The 11,821-nt window shown below is 57.9% G+C and overlaps 1 protein-coding gene and 1 pseudogene across 1 annotated transcript, besides 3 other annotated features; both read left to right on the forward strand.

Moving 5' to 3' along the window:
* Positions 1-11,821: a sequence feature (areas not merged during assembly with more than two copies in the genome that could not be assigned to a particular haplotype).
* Positions 939-962: a microsatellite.
* Positions 967-7,806, forward strand: Tc00.1047053511883.30 (annotated as a pseudogene).
* Positions 8,624-9,068: a mobile genetic element.
* On the forward strand, positions 9,665-11,821 carry Tc00.1047053511883.49 (hypothetical protein, conserved; the record flags this gene model as incomplete). The annotated part of the gene is made up of 1 exon (XM_801771.1): positions 9,665-11,821. A coding segment is annotated over one exon (2,157 nt), but the record flags the coding sequence as incomplete, so codon positions are not given.

Below are 11,821 nucleotides of genomic sequence, written 5' to 3' on the forward strand. Positions count from 1 at the left end.
CTAACGAGCTTGCAGATCAGTATGCGACGCAGACTATGGAAAGTGGACAATACACGGAGCAAGGAATCGCACCTTTATGGCATACGGATCTGCTGACATGTTTTACTACCCAGTTCACCAATACGTGGCGTAGTACCATTCGTCAAGACACTCACCGCTACTCGCTTTGCGGCACAAGGCCATCAGATCTCAGCGGTAAGGACCTGATCACTCAGGAAGTTCTACACCGTCAGGAACTGGTTCACCTCGCAAGGGCAAGGTGCGGGGAATCTGAGCTCTGGGGCCGACTATACTGGGCTGTGAGAGATTGCACGAACCAATGCCGATTCTGCAACATCTCACCGGAACAGTCTGCATATATGCGCTCTAACAACGATCCAACTGCACCGGGGACGGACACTGTTCCCCCGTCGGCAAGGGAGGAAGACGTCTCTCCAGTAAGGAGACGGACCCTCACACGCCGTAGGAAGGAGAAATGTCCGCACTGTGATTCTACATTGACGGGATTCTCGGGTCTCGTCAGTCACTGTCGGTCATTTCATCCGGAACATCCTCCACCGCTTCCCGAGCTCAAATGTGATTTCTGTGACATGGTTTTCCCCACACGGAGAAGCACCGCACCGCACAGAAGTCGCTGCGCACACAACCCAGACGCCACACGGCATCGAAACAGCAGTGCCAGGAGGCGATCTCTGCTGCCGCAGGATCAGCCAGCTTCCACAAGCACGCCAATCGGCCCGCAGGAAACCTTGCACCATCTGCTTCTAGAATGTCCAGGCACCTTGGCTGTGCGTCAACGGCTGGGCATTGAACAGGACCTTCGCCTCGGAAAGTTCTCTCAATGGCAGTTGCTTCATAGCAGGAAACTTTTGTCGTTGCTCGACCACCTCTTCGGCACTCAGATGGCACTGTATAGCTAGACGCGCTGGTAAGAGTAGAAAAAAAAAAAAAACAAAAAAAAACTATGTGTTTCCGGTGGAAGTGGTGGTGTTCAAGTGCGGCACATGCAACGACGACGCGGCGTGCTACCTGCCCGGGACGGAGTCGGTGGACCGCAATTCGTGCTCGTGCAGCTGCAGGGACGGATGGCATGGCGCGTCGTTTCTTCCCTTCGAGGTGCCCGACACGGTTGTGCCGCCCTTGCAGGAGAGAGCCGTTGACGGCGACACGAGCTGCGTGGTGAACCAGACGCTGACGGACCTCACGCTGAACATGTGGAAGACGCACCACTGCTACGTGGGTGTGATATTCAGCGGCGTGGGTGCTGCGCTGACTTTTTTTCTTGACAGTATGCCGCTGCATCTCCCCGTTAACATCACGCTCATTGGGTGCACATTCCGTGAGGGAGCCGCGCTGCAGTTTGTTGGTGGCGCTGAGTCGGCCGGGTCATCCGGCGTCCTGATCCGCGTGAGCCAGGCGGTGATGCGGTCCTCCGTTGTTGCTTTTGTACTTGCCCTCCCGCAGCACTGCGATATTGCCATCACGGACGTTGACGCGGTGCAGACCTCTGAGGTCCAGTTCGCGGATACTATCAGCAACAAGTTTGGCGTATTGCTGCTGCTAAACGTTGTGTTGAATGCGTCCTCGTTGTTGGTCAGCAACATCAAGGCGCATGCATCGAGGTATTGGGGGTTTGGTTTGTACTCTATTGGGACGCTGTCGCTGGTGGGCGGCAGCTCGCTGTACACGCGGTACTGCAGCTTCGATGGATACACACACATTCTGTACTTAATTACCCTTGGTGTCTGCGATCACTCCGTTTTTGCGCTGCTCAACAACACAATGGCCTCCGGAACAAGCCTTTTGTATCAGCACTCCCGATTCAGCGTGTCGGATCACAGCGTGCTGCGCGTGGTGGGGAACAGCGGCTCCGTGTCCTATGCCATCTATTCACTAAACTCGTGGACCGTTGAGCAGTCAAGCTGGTTGGATTGGCGTGACAACGACGTGGGAGTGGGTGCGATTTTTTACGCAACTGAATCCACCTTTTTGATCATTGACGGCAGAAGTGTTGTGACGCTGACGGGCTGCGATATGGGCTCGACGGGGTGGTCGGTCTCCTTGCTCTCGCGTGCTGCCGCCGGCTACCGGTTTGTTGCTGGGTGCCTGACGGTCGCGGGACGGGAGTTGACGACGGCGGCAGAACTGGAGCTCCACGGCATCACCAACGTGACGACGGTTGCAGGGTGCGGTGAGTGCACGAAGGAGGGAGACTGCTTTGCCCCGCTGACGACGGCGGTCGTTGACTGCAAGTGCCGGTGCGCTGCTGGAGGGCACGGCGATGTGTGCCTCCCGGCGCCTGTGCCTGCTGGCCCGCCACCGCCACCGCTGCCGCCAGTGCCGCCCACACCGCTGCCACCGCCGGTTGGTGAGTGCATCAGCGACATGGTGTACCCCGAGGTGGCGCAGGCAGTGGGCTGTCGTGGCTGTGCTACCGCAACGTGACGTTCAGCGGGGGCGGCATGAGCCTGACGGTGCTGCTTGGGGCGATGACGGGCAACGTGGCGAATGTCACGTTCGATGGATGCACGTGGAGGGACGGCGCCGTGCTGTTGCTGTTGGGCAACGCGTACGCCGCTGTGGGGGCACTGAACATCGTCGTCACCGGCAACACATTTAGTGACGCGTTGCTCAGCCCGGAGGGTGTGTTTCCACTGCACACGAACATCACGATCAGCGGGAATCGCTTCACGGTCACGAGGCTGATCCCTCGGTCGGGTTTGGAACTTGGGAGGCCGTCGTGCGTTGTGATGAATGAGCTGGCGATCAGCAACGACTCCGCGGTGGTGCTCAGTGGCAATGTGTTTCAGACCGTGATGGCATCGTCATGCGCCATTCACGTCGTTGGATCTGCGCTGAGGGTGTCGTGGCACTCCGTGTTTGCGGTGGTGGGCAACAAGTTTCATATGACTGGGGTTAACGGCACGCTTATATACCTTGAGGGGTCTATGCATTCTTCGTCACTGAGTGTACTGAACAACGCTGCCGTTGTGATCCGAGGCAACGTTGTGACGAGGCCGGTGCAGTGCTTCATGTTTTTTTTCTGGGCCTTAAGTGTGGAGTCTTTTTCAGCGGTTGTGTTTCAGGGCAACGACATGCAGGGAAGCCTGGCTGTGTTGTTCTCTAGATCCAGTTGCCGAATCTACTACAACTCCTAGCTGCAGTTGAGCGGCAACCTCTGCCGCGTATCACCATTGGATGCGTTTGCTTTTCTCCTCCCCAAAGTGAATCTCCGTGACTCCACGTTGTCTGTGTCCGGCAACCGATTTATGTCCAGCACGGTCGCGCTGAACGTGCTGCGGATATCCACGGTGTCCAGCGATCTCAAGAACGGAGTGATTGTGGCCGCGTGCAACACTGTGAACGGCGAGGAGGAAGTGCAATACAGCATCCCGTCCGTGTACAATGCCACAATTCTGACCTGCAGCGACCCATGCGCCCTCGCAGCGTCGTGCTTCCCCGCGTACACGACGACGGCCTCGAGTGATGGCTGCGCCTGCAATTGCGCTGAGGGTGGCCACGGCGATGCGTGGCTGCCCGTTGCTGTCACCGAGCCGCCGAGCACCGACGGCGTCGACCTGTGCGTGCGTGACGTGAGTGTGGATGTGGAGGTGAACGTCGGTTTCGGGACGTCGGTGGTGTGCTACGTTGGTGTGACCTTTGCGGCGGACGTCGTGGTGGACGTGGAGTCGATGTCAGGGAGAGTGCGCAACGTGACGCTGGCGAACTGCGCGTTTGTGGACGGAGCGAGCCTGTACGTTATTGGGTGGCGGTCCGACCCGCCTGCTGGACAGCGCGTCGATGTGTTGGTCAGCGGGCTTGTGTCGTGCTCTGGCGGCGGTGTGCTGTTGGCGAACCGATACCCGCCGGGCTCGCGCGTCACTGTGGTGGACTCTGTGCTGATTGCGGAGAAGCGCGTTGCGTACCGCGGCGCCTACTTCCTTGGCGACGCCTCCGCGTGCCTCGTGGTGCACAGCGTGAATCTGACTGGGAGTGTGCTGACCATCGCGCGCACGCATGTGGCGGCGGTGTGCCGCGACGCCGCTGGCGTGCTGTTTGTTGGCGGCGTGGCGCTGTCGTCGCGCTGTGCGCTGTACGTGGACGGGCTGTCGGTGCAGACGGCGCTGGGGCTGTGCGTGTCGGTGGAGGGCGGTGTTGCGGCCAGCGGCGGCTCCGTGGTGGCGTTTGTTGACAGCGACTTCCTGCTGTGCAAGCACGCGGTGTCTGTGCGTGGGGCTGTGAGCGTGTCGGGCTCCGCTGTGGTGCTTGTGCGGAGCGACTTTTCGTCGACGGAGGACTACGCGGTGGCGTTTTATTCGACAGTGAGGCTGGATGGCGGGTCGATGCTGCTGGCGAAGGGCAACGTGCACGACGGCGTCTCGAGGGGGATGCTCCACGCCGCTGGCACCGTGACCGCTGCTGGGAGCACGCTGAGCTTTGTGCGCAACCGAGCGGTGCTGCCGCGGATGCTGTCGGTGAGCCTGTCGCTTGCGGCTGGGGCGCATGTGAGGGTGGCGTGCAACGACGCCGGTGGCCGTGTCCTGTCGACGGCGGAGGAGTACGCAGCGGCTGGTTTTGGCGACGCTGGGAGCATCGACGTTGCTGGGTGCGACGCCTGCGACAGGGACACGCACTGCTACGCGCCCGGGACGGCCTCTGCGAGCATGACGGACGGTGTGTGCGTGTGCGTGTGCGGCAGCGGCGGGTACGGCGAGGCGTGCGTGCCTGTGGGAGCTCCCGCACTGCCGCCTGCTGTGGGCACCGCGTCGAGTATGTTCGTCCGCGAGGGTGTGACGGTGCAATCGGTGTTCGTCGTGCCTGCCGGTGCGAGCGAGGCGACGCTGCGCCACGTTGTGCTGGACGGCGTGAGTCCTGTGCTCTACGTGCCGTGGATGGCGCGGGACGGCGTGCGGATCGTTGTGCAGAACGTTTCGCTGCGTAACGGCGCCGTGCTGTACGTGATGGGCGGTGGAGCGTTGCGCGGTGCGGGGACGGCGGGGAGCGACGAGGGCGGGCCGGTGGAGCTGTCGGTGTGCGATGTGGAGGCGCTGAACGGTGCGCTTGTGCTGACCGGCACGTATCCCGCGGGGTCCGTGCTGACGGTGACCGACTCCCTGCTGGTTGCCACGAGGCCGACGCCGCTTGTGTATCTTCTCGGCTCGCAGTCCTCGCCGTACGCACCGCTGCTGGTGCTGTCGGGCCTGCGGCTCGTGCGGTCCGTGCTGGTTGTGTCCGGCGTTGCTCTCGTGACCGTGGTGACCGGTGGGCGGACGGTGGTGGTGGACGGCGCGGTGCTGGAGCTTGTCGGTGGCGGTGTTGCGCTGGACGCGGCTGTGTTCGGTGGCGAATATGCGTTGTACGCGAGTGCGCGCGTGGTTGCCTCGGGGGGCGCTGTGCTGCGCGTGTCGGGGAGCCAGGTGTACGCCGCGCATGGGTTGGTGTTCGACAGCGGTGTGGAGGCCAACGCGTCCGCCGTCGTGGTGAACGACAACGCCGGTGCACTGACCGATGGCGCGCTGCTGGTGCTGCGGGGGTCGGTGTCGTTTGTGTCCGGGTCGTGGCTGTCGGTGCGCGGCAACAGCATCAGCGGCAGGCTCCTGTCGCTGCCGTCGTACCCGCGCAGTGCGGACCTTGTGCAGAGCACGCTGACGCTCCATGGGAACGCCGGCAGCGGGCCCGTCGTGATGGACGGCACCGTTGCGCTCGGGGGTGCCGGCGGAAAGTTCGTCGTGGGGTGCCTGACGCTGAACGGGCAGGCGCTGCGGCCGATGGACTACAGATCCGCCGGCATCATCGGGGAATTCCGCCCCGTGGCGTGTGGCGTGTGCGACGCCGACGTGCGCTGCTTTGGAGCTGCGACGAGGACGATGTCGAGGTCGTGCGGCTGCCGCTGTGCTGAGGGCGGGTACGGGCGCGACTGCCTGCCGGTGTACCTGCCGCACGTGGACGGGTGCAACCGCACACTCTTTAGGCCGCCGCTGCTGAGCCACACGGCGACGCTGACGGAGACGCGCAGCCCGACGCCGACACCAACACCGAGCCAGAGCACGACGCACTACAGTCCGACGCATTACGGGCCGACGGAGACCCTGCAGGTGACGGAGACGGTGGCGCTGCCGCCCACGCGGACCCCGACGGCGTCGGTGAGCAGCACGCTGTGGTGGAGCGATGTGGCGTGCCCGACGCCCGCCGTGACGACGACGGCGGCTGGAGGAGGCCTGACGCAGAACGACATCCGTGGCGATGGGAGCGCCGTCCCGACGCTGCTGATGGTGGCGCTGCCGCCGCCGTTTCGGTGGGCGCGCGACCCGCAGCTCGGCACGCACCTGAGCTTCGTGCCGGTGTCGACGGTGCAGCCGAGCGGGTTTGGCGGTCCGTGGGGGGCGATGCTGCGCAACGCGACGTGGGTGCGCAACGCGACGAATCCGTCCACCGTCCTGGAGCTGGCTGTGCCCGTGCACCGCGGTTACTTCATTGTTGCCGACGAGACGATAGTCATTCGCTGCGACCCTGTGGCGGTGTCCGGCGGCTGCAAGGGTGTGCTGCTTGGGTCCTTCACGATCAGGTCTGACACGCTGCCCGCCGCTGCCAGCGCCCTCTCGGCGATCACCGGCGTTGTTGCGGGTGCGGCGGCTGTTGCCGTGTTGGTGACCGGCGGGCTGGGCTCCATTCTGGAGATGCAGGCGCTCGGCGTGTTTGCGAGGATGCCATGCGCTTCAGCACAGGAGCGTGCGAGCACCGTTGCGCTGCCGTACTTCCTGTCGGTGTTTGCTGCCCTTGACCCGCTGTGGATGGTGGTGGGCAACGCGCTGCTCGCCGCTGTGTTCGGGTGCGTGCACTGCGGTGTGACGGCCGCCTTCCAGCGGTGGCGCGGTGTGGACGCGGCGAGTGCGTGGGCGGCGATGCGCTTCCCGAGCCTGACGTACGTTGTGGCGCACGCGATGCACCTCGGCATATTCTTCGGCTCCGTACTCGCACTGGCGATGCCCGGCGCCCGCGTGCAGCACCGCGTGATCGGTGTTGTCGGCGTGCTGTACGGCGTGGCGTTCCCTGCTGGCGTGTGCTACTTCATTGCCCGCCACGTGGGCTCGAGCTTTACGAGGTACTGGCAGTTTTCGAGGAAGCCGCTGCACGAGCGCCTGCTGTACCCCGTCGGGTATTGGTATCCCGCGGCGCAGCAGCGGATGTACGGCGGCATGCTGACGAACATGAGGGGCAGCCGCGTGTACTGGTGCGTGTTCCGGCTGTCGGTGCTGTGTGTGGTGTGCCTGATTGCGGCTGTGCAGCCGCCTGCGGGAGGCTGCCACGTCCAGTACTTCTGCATGGCGGCTGTGCTGCTTGCGGGTGCGGGCGTGGTTGCCTTCACGAACATGATGCGCTCGGCCTTCCTGACGGTGATGCACACTGCGAGCTTTGTGCTCCTTGCTGTGCTGTGCGTGGTCAGCGCGGCCAACCACCTTGCGCCGAGCGACGGCGGTGCGAAGGCGTACGCGGCGATCGTGCTGCTGCTGGCGACTGCAGTGCTTGCGGTCACTGTGTACAGTGTCGTTGTGTGGTACGCGGAGGACCGCTACTTGAAGGAGCCGCGCGAGCCGCGGCGTGGTGGGCTGGAGGCACTGCTGCGCGATGACGAGGAGAGCGACGAGGAGACGCAGAAGCTCCATGACATGACGTCATCTTCATACGCATTAGGCACCACCACTGCGTCGTCGTACCGACCACCCGCACCGCCGTTGCAGTCTGTGACCGGTGACATCCGCTCAGACGCTCTGAGCTTGTTCGACGGTGCATCCATTGCGAGCTGAATAATTGATCACGTCCTCCTGGACAGGTGAAGATGCTCTGCTTGAAGAAAAATGTAGCGCAGTTTTTTCTTTTTTTTGAAGTGGAAAGGCTCCGACCCCAACAGTCTCTTTACGCGGCGAGAAGGTACAAAGCCCCTCGCAAATGCGGCATGACGTAGACGCTTCTGGAGAGTATCTTCCTTCTTTCCATTATTCATAGATTGATTGGGTGATTGCTTCGTTGCTTTTACTTTATTTTTATCGATTATCGATGACAACGGATTATCGAGCTATCACGCTAGCCCGGCGTGGATGCGTAACGGGTGTGTGCGTGTGTTTTACGCTCTTCGCTGCAGCACCGAATATGGGGGCTGCTGCTCTCTCTATTTCATATCTGTACTTAGTAGTGAGGACGTGCTCGACGGTGGTGGCTGGTGTGCGGGCCATAGGATGCATTCAGGAAAACGTTAGAGAAAACAATCGATGAGGCCCTTCTGTGACGCGTCAATTTCTGGAGGTTGTGAGTGTGCGTTGCTGGCTGACATGAGGGAAGACGTGAGGGCCACGGCTGTGCAGCTGCGCGGCCACCCATCGGACTCCGCCCTGACCTCGTCATGGATTGTTGGTTTGTTTCTATTTGTTTGTGCGGGCGCCTGCAGTGACTCTCCCTCCTGTTGCACGATGACTGTGTGGGAGGGCATTCCTGCCGCTCCTTATGCTTCTGATGCTGTGTAGAAGGAACAACGAGAGAATGAACGAAGAATTATGCGGAATGACGTATTACTTTGCTTTTATATCGATGTATTCTTGTGGGCTATTGTACCATTTATTTTTTTTCTAGTAACTTGTGAAGAGAATGATCGCGTGAGAGCTGGCGAAATTAGTATATATATATACATATCCTGATAAACGAATGCACTCCTTTATGATACTTTTCCTATCTTATGAATTCTTGGGGAGAACACGAATTTATTGGGGCATGGAACCGATAGGTGCCAGATATTTTTCTATTTCTCCATTCTACCCGTCCCCTTTTTGTTTCCTACCTCGCGGCGGGGTCCTGTGGTTGGAGGAGTCCAATGTCCGCCACGTCGTAAGAAATAATATTTCAGATCCTATCTGAGTGCAAAAGTCCAAGTGAGGGGTCAAAAGAATATATATATATATAATCAGAAAACAACATTGAGGCAATGAACTGCCCTTGCTTTACCTTCTGTTTCCTTCCTGTCGTGTTTGGTTTCTTTGGATAATTTCAGGATCCGTCCAGCGGCCCAGAAGATTATTCTCTTTTTTTTTCTTTACGTTGCTCCGCACATTTCTCAGTGTTTGTTTTGTTGCGGCCACACACGGGTAGTTTGAGTTGCGGATAGTTTTTCTACTTGACGTCGTTTTGTGTTAGGCACTAACACGGGCACGTTCGTCAAGCATCCACTCTCCACAGCATGGCGCCTGGCATTTTGGAGTCATCCCAGATGTAACGCAGGCACCGCCGCCGTGGCACTCATGGGAAGTAAGGTGGAACGCGGGATAGTGAAGGATATTGCGCTGCACTTGTGTCTGCTGCATTAGTTCTGTCGTGGTGGCCTTCAATGTAGAAGAATAGGGATGAACTTTGCACTGTTCCGCGGCTTGGAGGATGATGATTACATGTCGTGTCAGAGTGTCAGTAACACTTCATTTGCATCTTGCGATTCTCAAGAGGATTTGACATCCCTTCCACAGAATGGAAAAGTTTTTTTTTGTTTCTTGTCAATGCCGCCAGTCGTTCCGTGTCGTGGGTCACGAATCGACCCATTCACGTGCAGTTGAAGAACCCCTGTGTTGTGTGGCCGTGCGATTCACATTCTGACGTGGGCTTTGAGATTACGGTGAGCGGGATCATGGTGAAAATTGAGCCTACATTGGAGGCCGGTGCTGAGCTTATGAAGGTTATCGTTATCGCCTTCAGTGGGGTTGCCGTGTGTGCAAATGCTGCTAAGGAGCAACCGCAAAAGATCGTGGAAATTGATCATCTCAGTATGCGCATTACCTCCGTGTACAGTTCTGCGGGTATTCTCTGTCGCAAGAACGTTGCCATTGTTTTTGACGGCGTATCCTCGTTGTTTTTTGATGAGGATGCATTGCGGTCTCTCACAAGGTGCGCCGTGAGCCATGGGATCATGAAAGAGGTTCCTGAGTATTGCCGTCCGTTTTATAAGCTGCGTTCATTGAGTTCACGTTGGTCCTACGCCAAGAGTTGTGTCTTCGCTTTTATACGGGACAGGAGGAGGCGTTACAACTTTAATTCGTCGCACCTTCACTTCTACGCCGAAGCCCGCACGTCGTATCTTGCGCTCTTGGATTACTGCCATCGCACACGGGACATTGCGGAAAAGAGGGAGCAATTGGCCGACATTGAGGGTGATATTCGCTATCGTGATGTGGTGTTATTTTTGAGGCGCAAGGTTCAAGAGAGATACTCCACGACGGTACTTGCTGGCAGTACAGGGGCGGGTGTGACACCGCCGCCGACGCAGCCTTCAGATGCTCGTCAATTCGTTGTTGTCTCGTCTCTTCACGTGGACGCGAAAATTACGTGCGTGCGGTTGCCTGCTGAAACAACGGTGTGGCTGCGTGATGTCGCGTTTGTGAAGCGCCGCGGGGAGTCCAATTTTTCGGTTGGGAATGTCACATTGGTTGCGGGGGGAAAGTCTCAGCTGCTACGGGCGCCGGATTCCGGGGAACCGTTTTTTTCTCTTCAGCAAACCGAAAGCAATGGCATGACTTTTGTCAGGACGACGTTAGAAGCATTGCGTTTTATCACCACATCTAATTGGATGCTGCAATTGGTTCAGCCTATCATGGTTGCCATGCCACACGTTCTGCGGGCGATTCCAGAAACAAATTGTAATGCACCGGAGACTAAATTGAGTAATCGATGTGAAAAAACCACAAGTTTTGTTTTCCCATTGATAGATTTTCATGTGGATGATTTGCGGTTGCATTTGAAGCAACTATCCCTGACGCATATAGAGCGAACATCCGGTGACTCACGTGTGGGTCTTTTGATGAAGGAATTGTCTGTGCGTTTTGGCGAGGAAACGGACGTGCTATCACCCATGAAGGTGGAAATGACTGAAGAGGAGGATATCTTGGTGTCTGCGGTGACGTTAAATGTATCGAATGCGCTGTGGGAGTATTTGTGCCACGTTCGAACTGAGTGGAACGATGCCCTACTACGGGTTAGTAACATGCCAGGCTTTGTATCAAGAGTGCAGTCAACAACGGGTAACACACAGATAAAAAAGTCTTTCGCAGAGGTGTGTTGTGAGGCTGAATTAAAAGAGGAGTTTAATTCCGCGCTAAAATTACAGCGGACATATCTCTTGGCTGTCGTTATTACTTTTGAACCCTTAAATCTCCGCATGCAGCTGGGAACTATGAATACGTGGAGAGGGGCACAAACGTGTGGTTTTCCTTTGGTGCATGCGAACATATCATCGTTTGAGTTTTCAACAGATCATGTGGAAGGAGGTGTATTGACGATGACGTGCCCTAGCGGCATTTTATACTCAAAAACAAGTTCAACAAGTGACGCTTCACGTGTGAATGTGTCGATAGGGGTACTGGAATCAGTATGGAAGGCGTCTTCCACAAGAAATTTATTGCATATTGATGCTATGCAATTCCATGTATATGGCGATGCGACGCACTGCTCCGATGGAACGCTTCGGTTCTTGGATGCTCTGACATTTGCCCCAATGAAGTGCTTTTACTGCCGCCAGTTAAGTTCAATTCCAACAACCGCACGACCGTATCTTGCGTCCTCTTTGCAGGTCCCAGTGTGTCTTGCGGAGGTCTGTATGCAACGACTCATTTTTTTGGAATTGGATTTGTTGGGAACTTTGATAAAAAGTTACGCCACCTTTTTTGTGAACAACCTTGTGCCTACAGAAGCCTACCGACTGTTTTTTAGTGGTTTTAGCAATTTGGCCTTCGTCATGTACGCTTCTTCTTGTGCAGTTAAGTTTGGCGGAGATGAAGCTTTAATGTGCCGA

This window comes from Trypanosoma cruzi, genomic scaffold (assembly GCF_000209065.1).
Source record: "Trypanosoma cruzi strain CL Brener 1047053517183 genomic scaffold, whole genome shotgun sequence".
NCBI classification, from domain to species: Eukaryota; Euglenozoa; class Kinetoplastea; order Trypanosomatida; family Trypanosomatidae; genus Trypanosoma; species Trypanosoma cruzi.